The 18304-nt window shown below is 48.0% G+C and overlaps 1 protein-coding gene across 1 annotated transcript in view; it reads right to left on the reverse strand.

Moving 5' to 3' along the window:
• Positions 1 to 18304, reverse strand: part of Ift43 (intraflagellar transport 43) — a 78974-nt gene that overhangs the window by 40782 nt on the left and 19888 nt on the right. Inside the window, exon 3 of the mRNA XM_057783027.1 lies at positions 7785 to 7849. Within this exon, the coding sequence (XP_057639010.1) occupies positions 7785 to 7849 (65 nt within the window). The remainder of the gene's footprint in view (positions 1 to 7784; positions 7850 to 18304) is intronic.

The following is an 18304-nucleotide window of genomic DNA, read 5'->3' on the forward strand; positions in this document are numbered from 1 at the left end:
GTTGACGTAGTTGTCTTTGAGTAATTCTTGTTCCAGTAAGTCCCCTCACCCTTTCACCTGTAAGAAATCCCAATCCAACACACTGGTTCACCAAGTTGTATTTGGGTGGTAACCTTACTCTGGTCGGTCAGTCACCAGTCCCCTAGCTTGGCTGAGTAGACGCTTCTTTGTGTCTCCCAGGAACAGTGACACACAATAGAACAAAGAAATGTAAGGTGTATGCTAAAAAGTTTTGACAGTGTTTGGCTCTAAAGCCATCTTTTCTAAGCTTAGAGTATCTTAAAAGTTGACTGCAGAAGCCCTCCCCCCACCACACACACACACACACACACACACACACACACACACACACACACACGGTCTTCCCTTCTCAGTCATCTGCCCCCCTGATCGCACTCAACCTTGGACCCCTGTCATCTTACAGGTGACTAACCTACTGGACATTCCTACAACCTTACCACAGGTTTGAAATTTTTACACAATAAAGATTAATGGCCAGGAGGCAGGAAAGTAAGGACAGGTTATATCTTTGGCAATCAAATCATCAATGACAAGTTCTTAACAGAAGAATTTTCTGTAAGGAGTGAAAAAATTTTAAAAATCACCATGTGATAACACTTAATGGAATGATTTCCTTAAGCAACTCTGGCCAATGGATGCTGCACCTATTAAGAGTCTGATGGGATGGTAGGGTGGAGGGGCATATATGACTAACTCCATTGACCATGGATTACTTAGAGTGGAGTAAGTGGGTACCGGTGCCCACCCTTTGGCCGTACCTTCCCATATCTGCACTGCCCACACCCGGGCCCCCCCACACCTGGGCCCTCCCAGACCCCTCCACATTGGAACCCCAAGACCTCCCCGCCCAAGTCCCCCAACACATATCCAGACCCCCCCTCACACACAGGACCCTCCCAGGCCCCCCTACACCCAGACCCCCTCACTCCTGGGCCCCCCACACCCAGGACTCCCACACCCGGCCCCCTCACTCCCAGCCCTCAACCACAACAGTGCACATAGCTTGAAGTACCAGCTAGACCTAGCTATAACTCTTCCTTGGAACAGGACCATGGGGAAATAAAGAAACCATTTAAACACCACAACTCTGAAAGAAATGATCCAAATCCAAAATACAGGATACTCTCAGGCTAAGTGTCTTACAGTCTGCTCTCCACCCAGCAAAAAAAGCAAAATACTTGGGAAAAGTGAGAGGTGCAGCAAACCTAAGAAGCTAAGGGCAACAACTAAGCAAAGTGTGGACCTTGATTTGTCCTTTTTATAGCCCAACTCCACCAAGACATCTTTACTGCAATGAAAATAACTGAATATGATCTGGGTATCAGATAACATTAAGGAATTGTTATTAATTTTGATAGGCATAAAATAGCATGGTGGTTAATAAAGGAAAACAGTCCTTATCAATTAACAAAAATGAGCTCCAGCAGGCGGGAGGAAGTCAACAATCCTGTCACGTTGCTCTCCTTGCCAGGGACTCGTATCCACACGAACGTCTTCGTCAGACGAACTGTTTACCCGTACCTAAGTCTAACCCAGCAATTTCCCATCTTTCAAGTCGTGGAGCAACTAAATGAAACAACAGAGCGGCAAGCTGGAAGGGATGGAGAAGATTTCTCACAAGCACAGTCAGCCTCACGGCTTGTCCACATCTAGGTCTGGTATAGGCCCAAGGGCAGAAGATCGTAGGATGCAGACTTGCATCCCCGGAGCCACGCACAGCACCCAGAGGGGAGCTCCAGCAAGCCTGCACCTGCGACACCTTCCTAACGAGCGGGCTGTGGTGGGGCTGGGCAGGCTGTGACACGGCTGGGATGCGAGGACACAGCCCATGTCTCTGGCTGTGCTCGGAGACCGCCGAGCCCTCCAGTCTGGTGAGTCTTTGCCTTTCACACTTCTGTAACCTAATAAGAATTAACTACTCGCTGCTAACAAGAAGGTAGAGACTCCAATATGCAATGACATAGAGGGAGAGGACAGAGCCCTTTAGCATTCTTGGAACATCTATGCCATTAAAAGAGAGAGAGAGAGAGAGAGAGAGAGAGAGAGAGAGAGAGAGAGAGAGAGAGAGAGAGAAGGAAGAGGAGGAGGAGGGAAGGGGGTAACCTCGGGACCAGCGTGCAGCAGTTCCCCCGCCATCTTGATGTCCTTGACACGTGCAGATGGTGTGGAAGTGGCTGGCACCAGAACAGCCCGCGAGGAGGAATGAGCGGCCAATGGAGATTTATGTGAGCAGAGCGAGATGGACAAGGTAAAATTGTCAGGAGGAGTTGTTGGAAAGTAAAATATATTGTGACAATTCCACTCCTGCCGTTCATCAATAAACTGACAGATCATTTAGTGTCAATTAGGAGTGATAGATGGACAAGTCCCCATGATCCTGGGCCAAAATTAATGGCTGGGAGGGAGAGGGTGATTGAAAATGACGGCTGACATTGAGAGCAAAGTCCTGAAAGTCCCCGAGGGGCCATTACTTGCCTCATTCCCTTGCAGATCAATGCAGGGACAAACCCAAAAACAGACACTTTGAGACAAAACTTAGTCAGAAGGCCTTCTCCTCCCCAGGTCTGCTTCCCTGCGCTCAACTCTTATCACCACGGCCATGCCGGGGACCCATCAACACTTTCAGTGTCCTCATCCAGACAACCTCAGGCAGCGGACTCCAAGATGGCGCCTCTGGCAGAGCTACTACTTTCAGGCCAGAAGGGGCAGATAATAATGCAGGTCCTAAGCTATTCCTCAAGTCAGTCCTGCTCTGTACCTTGGAGTGAGCCCGAGTTCCGGGACACGGTACCTCCCAGGGCCAAGGCCCACAGATGCTCTACTCTGTCTTGGGAGTGTTTCACACGCCGAACAAAGGTACCTCAGGCTCTCATGTATGCTGGCTCCGAGCTCACTAGTCAGAGGCAAACAGCCCTCTTCTGTCCACAGAATACAGGTAGCTGTCTGACACTGTCATTTGTCCCCCTTCACTGATGGAACCTACCTGAGTTTGTCACAGCCAGGAGCTGTCTGCACCCCATTCCCATATTATTATGATGAACCCCAAATCTCTAAGGTGATGATGGTGTTTGCAGGTGGCAATTGGGCAGGGCTGGGGTCACAAGGATGGAGCGCTCACAAGGGGAGAGAGGAACAGAAGCGGACCTACCCAGAAAGAGCCCCTCATCAAGAACTATGTCACGCTGCCGTCTGACCTTAGACATCCTGTCCCCAGAAAGACCAGCGGAACTGTGCACTGTCTGAGCTCCAGGTATCTGGCAATTCCTAAAAGCAGCCAGACTGTGTCAGAAGTGTTGTGCCACGCAGCCATTACTATCCCAGGAGCTTCAAAAGCAAGCAGACTGTTTTCCAGCACGAATTCTTTGACCAACCGCCTAAGGAGGAGGCTGCCTTCCTCTCAACACCAAATCTTAAACCAAAACATTCTCACCATCTCTGTCAGAATCCAACTACCTTGACCCACATCTACTCTGCAAGGTGGTCCCTGGCCTTGTCACTGTCTTCTGATGTCACATGGCGAGCACCACCCACGCCATTTGCCTCCCTCTTGCCTGTGCTCCTTGGACGATTCCCGACTTATTGACTAGAGATGCCTGATATCCTTGATTAGAATCTAGCTCTCCCGGGCCAGGAAGCACACCCTGCACTGTGGTACTCACTAGATCAGTCTGGTTCATGCAAAAAACACCAGTAGACACTAAAGCTGCTAGGGAAAAAGTTGTGGAGAGCAGACTCCGTGCAGCGCCCTAAGGCAACCAAATTGACCACTATTCACTCTTGGAGAAAAACAGAACTTTCCGAGGGGAAGCTCTCTAGGTCCTCAACAAGGCTGAGCAGTCACACTCAATACTGCCAGCACAGTCCTGTGCCTTCGCATGAGATGCGGGTGCAAGTGCACAGTAACACCTGTTCTTTCCCAAACCTTCAACATGAATCTAATCATGACAAATTGGAGAAACTAAAGACAGTTTTCTGTGAGACGGCTGGCCTGGATGCCTCGGACAGTCCACAGATTCCACAGTAATGGGAACTGTTATGGGGTAAAAAAGGAGAAGAAGCTGGGCCTGGTGGCATCTACCTGGAATTGTAGCACTTGAGAGGCTGAGGCTAGATGACAGATATGGGTTTGAGGCTAGGTTATAAAGACCCTGTCTTTTCCCCTGAAAAAAGGGAGAGAGATAGAGAGAGGAGGGGAGGGAAGAGGGATAGAACTAGTTAGTATAATGTGTGCATTCTGACTGGATTCCAGAGCTAAGAAGACACAGAAGGACAAATAGGGCTATTTAAATGTAAATGGCGTATCCGATACTATTAAGTGACCAGTGATCAAGATTCTGTGACTACACTGGAAGATGTGAACTTTAGTATAAAGGGAGAAATGTCACAGCATTTACAACTTACTTTGGAATGGTTCAGGAATAATACAGAGGACGAGGGACATGGAGGGAGAAGCAGTGGGAAGAAGGGGTGCAAAGGATTGCAAAGAAACACGTCCTGCTGCTGTTTTTTACTCTGTTCTAGTGCTGGGGACAGAACCTTGAGCTGGGAAAATTCTCTTTCACTGAGCTATATCCCTGGGCCAAGAAAATCTCTAAATGTGTTATTTTGAAGACAACTACTCAAAGAAATTCTAATTACAGGTAATGTCTACTCTAAGACTGCTACTCTTTAAGACGATGTAATTTTTGTGTGTGTCTGTGGTTTTTTGTTTGTTTGTTTGTTTGTTTTTGTTTCTCGAGACAGGGTTTGATTTGGAGCCAGTCCCGGAACTTGTTCTGTAGACCAGGTTGGTCTCGAACTCACAGAGATCTGTCTGCCTCTGCCTCCCAAGTCCTGGGATTAAAGGCATGGGTCTCCATCACTTGCTCCATCACCAGGCTTTATATGTGTCTTAAATAACCTTGGCAAGTGGCCACCCCACTGGTGCAGTGAATAAAGTTTTGGTCTACCTTACATATAAGACTTAATGCAAGGAATTAAAAACAACTTGATTTGTAATCACACCTTTAGCAGGGAGTTCTGAGCAGAGAGAGCACTTCCCCTGACAGCTTACAGCCATTCCACTCCACTGGATCCATCTGTAAAATGGGACTAAAGACGAGGGCTAGGAAAATGCCCAACAGCTTTCTTCGTGTCAGACCAGCCTGGATTAACTGGCTTACACAATGAATCAAACTCCGAGAATCCAGAAAACCCAGCTGCAGCCAAACTTGTTCAGCCTGGAAGCCACCCACCCCAGAACTAAAGAAAACCAGAGGTTCACAGCAGGAGCTGCATGCAGGTGGCAACCAGCACTGCCCAAGAGACACCCTCCTATTTTGTTGGTTTGTTTGGTGTTTTTGTTTTTTTTTTTTTTTTTCTTTTTTTTTCTTTTGGTTTTTTGAGACAGGATTTCTCTGTAGGTTTTGAAGCCTGTCCTGGAACTAGCTCTTGTAGACCAGGCTAGCCTCGAACTCACAGAGATCCACCTCTCTTTGCCTCCTGAGTGCTGGGATTAAAGGCATGAGCCACCACCACCAGGCTTTATTTTATAATCCTGGAACTAAGAGAGGGCCATGCTATCACCAATCACCATAGTTTTAAGCATCAGTGTTAGAATTTTGCTGTTGTTTCCTGTGACATTGGGAATCAAATTGGGGCATTGCACACACTATAAACTGTAGCACCCGGCTGGGCAGGCCCCTGAGCTGAGAGCTTTTCCTGTGCTGTGTCTTCCAGCCTCAGGGCAGCTCTGTCCTATTACTGATCTTATAGGGCTAAATGACATCCCTAAGTGGACAGGGCCACAGAAGTTAGTGCTAGGTGTTTTTGAATCAGATGCCCACGGCTGTGAGTGGATTCCTATGGGCAAGATCAGGGATGACCAGCTGCCACGTGACAGTCAGTCTGCAAATCAGGCAGAAGTGGGAACTGACTTAAGAGATGTCATTTGGGAACCTTCCCAGAGACATGGGTACTATCATGGATGGCCCAAGAGGTCCATCTCCGTCTAGACTGAAAATCGCTCATCACACTGGGGCCATAGCTCAGTTGGTGTTCTTTCGTCTAGCAGTACACAAAGCCCTGGGTTTGACTCCCAACACTGTGTAAGCCAGGTGTGGTGCTGCACGCCTGTAATCCCAACACTCTGGAGGTAGAGGCAGGAGGACCATAAAAGTTCAAGGTCCATCCTTAGCTACATATTGAGCTTTCTCAAAGCCAGCCTGGGCCATATGGTACTCTCTCTCAAAAACAAAATCAACAAACCCAACAATGGTGGTGCCTGTCTTTAATACCAGCATGTGGGAGGCAGAGGCATGGGGATCTCTGTGAGTTCTAGGCCAGCCTGGTCTACAGAGCAAGTTCCAGGCTACTCAGAGTTATATAGTGAGATCCTGCCTCAAACAAACACACAAAACCCTACCAAACAAATCCCATAAAATCTCCTTGGAGTAAAGCTTTGGAAGCCTGGCATGCCTGTGCTAAGACACCTAATGCTAACTCAGATTAAAACATTGACATTCAAAACAACCCTTCATTTTCTAGACCTAGAAGTACTCCCAGACGACCCTTCGAGGAGAGGCATAGACAGCACTGTCTGCCAGAACACCTTTAGGGAAAATACTGTCAAAGCCATCAGTGAAGGGATGAAGGAAAGAAGCCCAATAATCCCATAGCAGCAGCAGCATCTACCTAGTGCCTCCTAAATGCTTCTTTCTCGTCTATGAACCAATGTGGTCCTCACATCAGTTCACTGAAGTAAGAGCTACTTAACCCTGATGCAGAGATGAGGAAACAGAAGCCATAGAGCTTAATCACCTGCTCAGCATCTCTGTGGTGTAACACGGAGCAGAGTCAGGATTTGAAACTAAGCATTCTGGTTCCAGGATCTGTGCCTCCCGATCACCATGCTCTGCCATCACTCGACATGGAACCACAAGGTCTCTGGCTTAAGGATGAATGGTTGGGGTGAGAAAGGGGTTGGCTATCACAGCAGCACCGGTCTTGTTGCTTCAACCCCTGCACCACCCTATTAGCACTGACATCCAGAGGTTCAAGGATGCTGAATGCTTCGCTCAACCTTATCCAGCTGGCTAAGAACAGACCCAGAATTCACAGCCCCACACAACCAAAAAGGGATGTGACGGGCCTGTGGCACTGGTTGCTCCTTCTAGGAGCTCCAAAGGAGAGGAGAGAATAAGACAATATTGAGTTATCATGGGCCAGTGTTCCCACCAGCTCCCAGCACCGGCTTATGATAAACATGAGATGCCAACAAGGCAGTGAGGGGACACCTGTCCCGCTCTTCACGAATGAATGATCTACGCCCAATGCAGACTACATTCTGCTACAGAGTTCATCCAAGAAACTAATGGGCAATTCCAGCAGGCTGGAGAGATGAAGAACAGAGCAGGGCTGGACTTTGAAAACGGCCAGTCAAGCAAGAGAGGAGTCATAAAGGATGGAATAAATCAGGGCCCACTGACACAGACCTCAGAAGAAGCAAGTCAGAGACAGCAACTACTGCCAATGGGTGGGAAGTTGGGGTTTCGTGGAAAAGGGACATTAAGAGGTACAGGGATTATTTCATGGGATGGGAGAAAAATGTCCTAAAATTGACCAGGCAACAGGTGCAGAACTAAGAACAATTAGATTGTATTCTTAAAAAGCATGTGATTTGCCTCAGTAAGGTTACAAAAATGACAACACAGGCATGCCGTCCCCGTCCCCATTTCCATAGCGCCCTACCCACCCCAACTTATCCCTGGGAGCTGTGTACTCACTTTGACACCTTTATGGAGTCGTCGGCCCAGCCTCCCTGCCGTCGAGGTGGTTTTGGTGGGGGAGTCTGTGTGAGAGGAGACAGCAGTCACTCGGCTTGTGCCTCCCAATACCACAGAGCACCAGGTTCAGGTCACCTGAACCAAGTTAGCCCACTGAAGCACTTCCCCAATAAAAATATGAAAATAAATTCTAATTTCCTATGGAAACCATCCCATCATCCCGTGTGGTGGGTGTGGAGATCAGCACACTGTTCCTGATGGACAGCTGGCAGCCGTCTACTGAAGACTTAAAATACTCAAGGTTTTGTTTTTTGTTTTTCTTTTTCTTTTCTTTTTTTTTTTTTTCAGGTCTGGAAAATAAACCCAGGGCCTCATTCATGCTAAGTACAAACTCTACCAGTGAGCTGCATTTCCAGCGTGCACACGTGCATGTGTACATGCATGCGTATGTGTGTGTGTGTGTATACATGTGGTGTGTGCATGTATGTGGGGGGTAGGGAATATGTTCACATGTACGGAGGCCCAAAGCGGCACTGGGTGTCTCTCCTCAGCTTTTCTCCTCACTGACGTCTTTAGACAAGGTCTCCCTGAACCCGGATTTCACTGATCAGGCTAGGCTGGCTGAGCAATGAGCTGCAAGGCTCTACCTGTCTTTCCCTCCCTGTGGTTGCAGGACCACGCTACCATGTCCAGCTTCTTATGTGGGTTCTGAGGACCTGATGTTTTACCTCCTGAGCCATCTCTCCAGCCTGCTTATGCCTGTTAAGGCAGTAATCCTTTTTTTTTTTTTTCTCTTTAAAGATTTCTTTGGTTTTACTTTCGGGGGGGGGGGGGGGGGGATGGATGTTCTGCCTGAATGTATGTCTGTATACCACATGTGTGCAAGGCCTAGCAATGGCCAGAAGAGGGTATCAGATCCCCTGGAACTGGAGTTAACAGATGGTTATGAGCTACCACATGGGTGCTAGGGGGATGGAACCCAGGTCTTCTGGAAGAGAAGCCTGCTGAGCTATCTCTCCAGCCCTAAGACAGCAATTCTAAACCCAGAAATTATCACAAGGACATAAACACAGATGAATATTTCATTTCTGTGTAACCAACACTTGTCAACAACCAAAACAGACAGCAATAAGAAACTAAATAAAAGGATACATACAAAATAATATGCAAATAATGTAAAACTATGTTATAAAAATATCAAAGTTCATATACATTAATTTAAAAACATTTCAAAACAGCAGGAATAAGGATCTGATTTTGCAAATGGCCACAAATATTTTTACTTAGTTCATTAGCTCTATACACATAATAGGGACTCCCAACCAAGGGCAATTTAAATTGCCCTTCCCTGTGCTGTTACCAATTTTCTGACTTCTAATGGCCTATTTATATTACTTTTATAAGAATAAAAGTAATAAAATGAAGATTTAAGAGTAAGGTTTGCTTAGCGGACATAAACACGGTGCTGGCCATTTGGCCAGGAAGCACTCCCCTAGAATGGGCACGGCCACAAAGCCTACCGGAAAAATTCTTAACCAGAGTGGTGGAAATAAAAATACCACCCAATAGCAAGCTTCTAAAACACCTGAGCCAGTGAAACAGCCCAGAACACGCCCTATTTTGAATTACACAGCATTCTTCCAGGAATGTTTTTTTGAAATCTCAGTTTTCTTTTTCCAAGAACTTCATAAAATTCTAGTCTGGAGAGGCGTTCTGATGAATGGGCTGCGACAGGGGTCGGCAAACTTTTATGAAGGACTAGGAGGCAAGTATCTCTTTCATGGGCCACACTATCTCTGGTGTGACCACTGAACTCTGACATTGTCGAGAAAATCAGTTCTGATATTAAGGCAAACAGTATAGCTGACTTTCAAAAACAAAACAGAAAGTCTAAATCCAGGCAGCAGGCCAACTGTGAGGGGAAGGATGTGGTTTGCTGACCCCTGGACCGAAATGTCATGTCACTGTGCCCTCCTTTCTGAAGTCTAACAGGACCGTTTGATGCAAACACCCTCTCAATATGCCTGCATGCCTTCATGTTTTTTTATGTTTTGTTGTTGTTTTGGTCTTTTTCAAGACAGGTTTTTGTTTTTTGTTTTTTCTGTGTAGCCCTGGCTATCCTGGAATTTGCTCTATTGGCCAGGCTTGTTGGCGGAGCTTTCTGTTCCTCCTGGTCCCGCAGCCATTCAGTCCCAAAGAAACACACAGAGGCCTACATTAGGTGGAGGCTGCTTGTTTGTTCCCCAGATGCTCTGACCCAAAATAATCACACAGAAATTTGTATTAATTACAATACTGTTTGGCCAATAGCTTAAGCTTTTTGTTTTTATTAATCTGTGTATCACCACATGAGTGTGGCTTACCAGCAAGGTTCCAGCACATCTGTCTCCGGCTTCTCTCTGACTCCATCTACTCTCTCTCTATATATATATATCTTTTTCAGCCTGGCTATATTCTGTTGAGTCACTGACTGAAAGCAGCTTCTTTATTCATTAACCAATAAAAGCAACACATATACAGGAGGACTTCCCACATCATAGGCTAGCCTCAAACTCACAGAGATTCAGCTGGAATTAAAGGTGTGCACCATTATCACTCAGCCTGTTTCTGTTATTTGTTTGTTTGTTTGTTTTTAACATGGTGATCAGTTTTCTTTCCTACCAACTTAGCAGTGCCGCAGCCTGGCAAACAAGTGTCCCATTTACATACAGGGTCTTTCTGTGGTAGGAGCCAGGATCTGCTGGAAATGACTGAGAAGGATCCAAGCCATGGAATAAAACACCCACACCTCACTGAGCACTTGGAAAATGTAAGGGACACTTGGGGGAAAAAAAATCAGCTTTCTACATTAGAGGCTGGCAACAGAGGCAGAGGAAGGCCCTGCAAGCCGATCCCACTTAAAGGCATCTTAAATACAGAAGCAGAAAACGTCTACCTTCTGTCCACAGAGGTGGTACGGGGAGACCCAACGATGTACTAAGGGGCGACGCCCTTGCTTCTCAGTCCACCTATGGGCTGGAAGAAGCAGCCATGTATCCCATGCCCTGCTTTCCCTTAGACACAGCTGGTTGAATCCCAGTGTACTGGACCCAGGCAGAAGTAAGTAGAGCCAGGTCCGATGACGCATGCCCCTAATCCTAGCACTCAAGAGGCTGAAGCAGGAGGATTCCAAGTTTGAGGCTAGCCTGAATGACACAGTGAGACAAACAACCACAAAGAATCAACTTGATTTCTTGCCCCAGGAATCCAGGCTTGAGCTGCGGAGGTAAGGGGGCTTCTTCAGACAGCACAGAGCAGGCAGGGCCTCTCTAAATAGGCAGAGGGACCCAAGTGATATGCAGAATGAAAGGACCTTGTCTTGTCTCCTGCCATGCATAAGACAATATGTTGAAGGCACAAACGTATGAACAGAACTGACCCACACTGAGCCCCCTTGAGATGTTTTAAACTGATTTACGGCCAGGCAAGGCAAAGCATGTTTATAATGTCAGCACTTGGGAGGCTGAGTCATGAATTCAAGTCCAGCCTGGGCTACACAGAGAGACACTATCTCAAAAAGGGGGTGGGGTAGGCTAGAAAAATGGTCCAGTGACTAAGAATGCTTGCTATTCTAATCATAAGAACCAGAATTCAAATCCCAGCACCCAAATAACAATCAGGGCATCTCGTGCACACATCTAACCCCATCTCTGCAGACAGTGGAGATGCAGGGATGACTGAGGCCGGCTGGCTTTCAGCCCAGCCAGGAAAACTCCAGCTTCAGGCTCAGGGGAAGTCCCTGCCTCAAAAGAAATAGGTAGGGCCGGGCGGTGGTGGCGCACGCCTTTAATCCCAGCACTCAGAAGGCAGAGGCAGGCGGATCTCTGTGAGTTCGAGACCAGCCTGGTCTACAAGAGCTAGTTCCAGGACAGGCTCCAAAACCACAGAGAAACCCTGTCTCGAAAAACCAAAAAACAAAAAAAGAAAGAAAAAGAAAAAAAAGAAATAGGTAGGGAGTGATGGAGAAGGACACCTGGTACCCTATTCAGGCCTTCACGCATGTGCACAGGTTCACACCCACACATGCTCACGCACGCATGCACATAAGTCTCTTAAAAATCGAAAAAGCCTACCTACCGGAGGATGGCCCCGTTTTCCCTGAGTCGATGCGGTGTGGACATTAATTAGTTATCGTGTTTTGTTTGGCCTCACAGTTTCTTTTGCTTGTTTTCAGTTTATGATACCATCTAAGAACTGGAAGGTTTCCACACTACAAGTCAGTTTCCAGCTGTCCTGACAAACTGGAATATCCGGTAATACTCAGGCTGAGCAGGAGCATCCCCGGGAGCAGGGGACACACGTGGCCGGTCCCTCACCTGTCCTTACCTCTGGCTCCTTCCTGCTAATGTTCCTTCTGTTGATACTGTACTGTGGCACTGTTTTTATCCCTGGTACAGAATTCTCTGTTCTGCTGCTGCTTACCAGAAATGGGGAGAGGGAGGCTATGCAGTTTCTGAGAAAAAACAGGCAGTGTGATCTTTTCTGGCGTGTCCAGTGGGCAGAATGAACACACTTTGACGTAACCATTAATTAGTTCAGTGGTTCTCAACCTGTGGGTTGCAACCACTTTGGGGGTCTAATGGTCCTTTCATGGGGGTCCCATATCAGGCAACCTGCACATCAGATATTTACATTAGGATTCATAACAGTAGAAAAATGACAGTTATTTTACGGTTGGGGGGTCAACACAACATAAAGAACTGTACTAAAGGGCCGTGGCATCAGGAAGGTTGAGAACCATGGCCTAGTCTAAACCGCACTCCCTGAGGCTGGTGCAGCCAACACCTGGGTGTGTGGTCTCCAAACATTTCTCTGCTTCAGGTGTCGGGAAAGACAGGATGAACTCAAGCAAAGCCTGTGATGGTAAAGTATGGGGAGCACCCAGTCTGTTGGGGAGCTTTTCTGTAAGATGCCAGGAGCCCAGGACAGGTCAGGAGGAGACTGACTCTTGGGTACTGGCTCTCCTCTACTCTGCATGTGGTCACAGGGACGATGGGAGGGCAAGTCTGACCTGGGAAAGGAAGGTGCATAGAAAAGGAGCAGAGGTGATAACAGACTTCTGAAATGTGGCTTTTGAGTAATCCCTTCAAATGGAGAGGGAGCGGCCTGCTGACAGGACGGCTAAGTGCATAGAACAGTGCCAGAGCTCCATGACTACTGTCACACAGGAAAGACCAGACCATAATCAAACACACAATCATTTGAGGGAAAATTAAAGCCAGACTCCTTTCAGGCAGGCCAGATCTCCTCAGTCACTGCAGCTAAGGTGAGAGGCTTCACCTCTAACCAGGCCCCAGGAAGCCATGGCCACTGGGGCGAGCAAAGAGCTTCCCCTCCTATGGGTCACAGCCACCGTTCTTTTACCAGTCACAGAATGGCGCCCTTGACTGAGAAACAAGCCTGCCGCATAGCAGCTGGTCCTCCAAGCCCAGCTGCTTGACATCTAGCTCTAAAATCAAAGTTTTTCTTCACAAATGGCAGAAACCTCCCAGAGCTGACATAATATACACCATGGTGGAGGCTGCTCCTCCTTTTCCTCAAACACTGGAGCATCTAGGAGAGGGGGTACGCGAGGAGACCTCTGGAAAGATAGGTAGGCAACAGGACTCCCGCCACTAGGGTCTTGGTTAAGCTCAGGGGGCGCTGGGGCAGTCAGGAGGCACACGCGTGCCTTCCCACTTCTCGTAAGAATCAGCCGACAAGAGACATACTGGGTGCTTCTCTTCGATGGCTCAGTTGGCAGCGTGGAGGATGGTAGAAACTTAACAGAAAGGGGGTAAGCTTTAGCTGGTAGTTCGTTTGAGGGTGCGGGCCATTGTGTCAGGGAAGACGCAGTGGACAGAGAGTGGGACAGCTCACACTGCATCCTGTCATCATGAGGAGAGATGAGTACATCTGCACAGCTTGCTCTCTCCTTCCCCACCCACGACTGGTGCTTGCACCCTCTGTCAGTTAACCTTTCCGAAATACCCTCCTAGACACACTGGGAGCTGGATTTCCATGGCTGTTCTAAACCAAGCTGTGTTGACAGACAGGCTAGTACCGTAGGAGGTAATGAGGGACAGGCAGGACTCAGCAGTCTGCAGAACTGGAACCTGCGCATTCAGAGGGAGAGGTCCATCTCCTGGTGGGGAATGTTTACACTCTGGGTTGATTACTGAGACCAAGAACTGGAAAATGGTCTCCAGGCCTGGGAGTCCTGTCAAGGTCACGTAAACATCCTGGCTGAATGAGACAGACTTCATTACCCGCTATTCCAAATTACACGGAGTCTTCTGCAGGGTTCAACTTCATTCCCTGGGCACTATCCTGGTGCAGAGACAGAAAACTATGCCATCCTTGTCTTCAGATATTCCTAGTTCAATGAGGCCAACAGGAGGCAAACTTCAGGTCTGGGTGAAATCTGTGTGAACACACATCAGGTTGAAGGTAAACCCAGGAGGCCACAATGGTGGCAGTGCAGACATGAGTTCAGGGAGCCGCAATGCTCCAGGGAGGCAGAGCTGAGGCTGAGGTGAGACCTCCCCTTAGGCACAGGAGAGCTCCAGGAAGCTTTGCCCTTTCTTGTCACCCTGGTGGCTGGCTCATGAAGCCACTTTGTCCTGGGGCATCTTAAAAACTGCTTTGACAAGCATGTTCCCAGGACTCGGCACACAGCTGAAGGGCAAAGAGAATGGTGCCAACCCAGGACACGCAAAGGAAGGCCAAGTCAGGGAAGCAATATGGAGAAAGTGAGTCTTGCCCTGGATTGAGAAATGCGTGAGAAGGGCTTCAGTGCAGCTCACGAGAAGAGCACTTGCCTAACTGAATCTGATTCCCAGCACTGGAAAAGGCAGGCAGGCAGACAGATAGACACACAACCCAAGGGTGTGTGTATGTGACAGCAGGGATAGTGACGTGATAGTGATACCAGCAAGAGCAAATGCTGTAGCTCCATCAATGTCATGGTCAGGGATTCTGGGAATATCCTGGGGACGCATCCTGAGCATTGACAATGCAAGCCAAGTGATGTCAGGTGCACCCTGCTGGCACTGCCGCTTCTTAAACTAAGTGCAGATGGTCTACTTGACATGGAAGTAGATGACTGGCTTCAGACAGTGCAGTTTCAGAAAGTTTCTTCTACATGGACTGTCCATCCTCTGGTTGCCTTGATGCCCTTCCTGGAAGCTCTGGTGACATCTAGGCACCCAAGAATCTCCATCTCTAAGAGTCCCAAGACCTTCTAGGAACAAGCTGAAACACAGGACAACCTGAGGCTAGGCCACTCCTAACGTTCCTTTTGAGACCCACATGCCTTTCCTTCCTGAAGGTCACAGCTCAGAGGCAGGAGTCCTGCAGTCCTGAAGGTCCTACCCAGCTCGGTGCTCTGAGCCCCAGCTGCAGTCATTCCTCTCCCGCGGGGGCCACAGATCCCTCTCCATCCTGCCCTTCAGGTCTGGATAGGACCAGAAGAGACATGAATGTGTGACTCATTTTTTTTTCTTAGCTCGTACATGCCTGAGTTCTCTCCATAATGACCCATTCATTTAAAGGGGAAAGAGTTTGCGGGGGTCCCTCCTTGGAAGGAGACCCCCAGGCTTCAGGCAGGCTAAGAAGACAGTTACCACCCTGCTTCCCTGGAGTCCATCAAGTGCAGAACTTGCCTGGGAGCACCTGGGAGGCTAGCACGCTCTGTTCCTACAGGTGCTCTGAACGAGACAGTGATGTTATTCCTGTGTTGGGGAGGAAAGAATATACAGCTCCAATGATTTTCAACGCCAGAAGAGAGGACTGACCCTCAAATTCCAAAGTCCCAGCTTATCCTTCAAACGACTCTGCTCTGAGATCCAGAGGTAAGACCCCAAGACATCAGTCAGAAAAGCCATTTCCAACTTTGGCTGACTTTCTGCCAGATGACATCACACACACACACACACACACACACACACACACACACACACACACTTTTTTGTAAAGAGGATTCTTGGATTATGTAACCCCAAGAAGGGCAGAAATGAGGCCTGGTGACAGCAGCATCCCTCTGTTCTCTCTGGAAAACCAAGCCACATCTCGAGTGTGGGAACTAATCATAGCCTGCTGGGGCTGCCGCTGCCGGGCGGAGGGGGCAGGACCCCGCATAGCTCCGCATAGAGAAGCAAAAATGTACTGTCTCCAAAAATAAACCCAGGGCAGGAATGACTGCGAGTAGAGGGTTGCGAGCACGTGACCACGGCTGCAGTCCTGAAATACCAGCATGCTACAAAAAGAAACCCGGGAGAGGCAGAGCGCGGGAAACTCAGGAAGCAGCCTCTTTATATGGTCTCATCCGAGTGGGCCAGGATTCAACGAACTGGAATTACCAAGTCAGAGGGAGCCTCTCAGGCCAGACTCATTTCTGATCTTTATATGGTTCCCCCAGATTCCTAAGATGCCGACACACAAAGATGCCGCCGTGCCAAAAAAGGAGCCTTTTGGGTTTGGAGCCTGAGCACGTGCTCTCGGGAGCTCTGGAGAAAGCCCACTCCCAACTTCCCCCCACAAATGAGTCAGGATCATCAGGGTTCTCAATTCCGAGGGTGATCTGTTTCAAAATGCCAGAGCAAGCACACAGAAACGCCCAGTGTGCAAGCACACAGAAACGCCCAGTGTGCAAGCACACAGAAACGCCCAGTGTGCAAGCACACAGAAATGCCCAGTGTGCAAGCACACAGAAATGCCCAATGCACAGACACGTAGTTAAGTGAGGGTCTAGTGCAAAGTTTACACCAGCCTTCTTCAGTTTGAACTTTGGTCACTGGCTGAAAACGAACTTCCTTCCTTGCTCCAGCAATACAGGTGCTTACACTCGGCAGGGGTCGGTATCCATTCTGCCACTCAGTACTCCTACGCTAGTACATCACCAAGGACTTCCTGTCTCCTGCCTAAACCCTGAGTCTCACGCTAAGACATCATAGAGCGGAGTTTTCCCACAGTGGATTTAAGGTCAAGGAGGGCCATGGATCATCTGAGCTTACAAATGAACCCTTGTGAGAATAAACACAACTCTCTCTGTGAAAGAACAAACTGAAATGGACCTAGAACACAATTATTCTACAAACAAGAAAGAAAGAAATCTGGGCGTTAATGGCCGCCAAAGCCATGGGTGGAAGACTGACCGGGAAGAATTGGTTTTCATGGTTCCAAAAAGAAAATCTGCCTTATAGATTAAGTACTAGCTGCGAGGAAGCAAGTGCTTCTTAAGGAAGGCCGTGTCTGTTGCCACCCCAGCTCAGCCAGCACACTTCACAGCGGTAACAATGGACGTGGCGTGCCATCTCTTGAAGGGCACAGCACCACCCCGGAAAGATCCCTGCCAAGAATGTTCCTCTGGAATCTAATCAAGCCTTCCGATCTCATTTCCAGTAAGCTGGAAATCAGGTAAGACCAGCCAGGTCTACAAAGGAAGTTCTGAAACAGCAAAGCTTCTGTTACACAGAGAAATCCTGTCTTGAAAAACAAAACAAAAACAGAAGAACAAGCAATAATTTTAGAGATAGGAAATGAGGTTCCCCGAGTGACAGATGACGCTGAGGTGGGGACATCGAGAGTGACACCTAGTTTCTTAGGAATATGTCACTTTAGATAAATGGTGAGACGCTGTAACCCAACAGAGACTATACCCAAAGCATAACTGTTATATCTAAAATATTTTCCAAATTATAAGCAAACAGGGTAAGTGTTAGCTACAGTTTGGTCTCGTGAGGAGTACAGGCTGTACCTTGTAGCATTGTCCCCCTACTTTTCCAGATGTTTCTGTTTGTAATGAAGAGATGACCCAGCCAAGGAGGAAGCCACAGTATAAAGTTCAGGCTAACAAAGAGCGGGGCTGGTGTGGAGGCGGGCACATTGTGCACACTGTCCACGGATGTGCCGGCTCAATAAAAAAATAAAAAATAAAAAGACGAGTGTAACAGCAGCACAGACATTCTCCACTTAATGGCCAGGAATTCCTAATGCCACAGCCAGAAAATAACTTTCCACCAGACACATCAGGTCTTGTGATCCCTGACATGAGCGGAAGCGATGGGGAAAGGCGCCTTCGTTGCTTATTTGGTCTTGTTGGCTGGAGACTGACCCAGAGCTTCAAACACACTAGACAAAAGCCCTACCACTGACCTAAAATGCCCGCGCCCCCACTGTGCCTTTAGATAAAAGCACCTCTCTGTCCCTAGAGAGAGTCATCACACTTTATGGTGGAATATGCTCTCTTGTGAACATATGCACTATGAAATTAGGGTAAAAAAAACAGGTGGTACAAAGAACACCATGTAACACAGCTACTAACCAATCGCACGATCCTGGATGTTTCCTTGAGTTAGAAGAATCCCTTCTGTTGTACAATCCCGTGTCTCTGTGGGGCTATGAGTTATAGTATTTCGAATTTCTTGGAGCAGGTACTTTGGCCAAAAAAAAAAAAATACGTGAAATGGAACATTTATCGCCCATGAGTGGATATGAAGGAG

The sequence above is a fragment of the Chionomys nivalis genome, chromosome 10 (assembly GCF_950005125.1).
Source record: "Chionomys nivalis chromosome 10, mChiNiv1.1, whole genome shotgun sequence".
NCBI lineage: Eukaryota > Metazoa > Chordata > Mammalia > Rodentia > Cricetidae > Chionomys > Chionomys nivalis.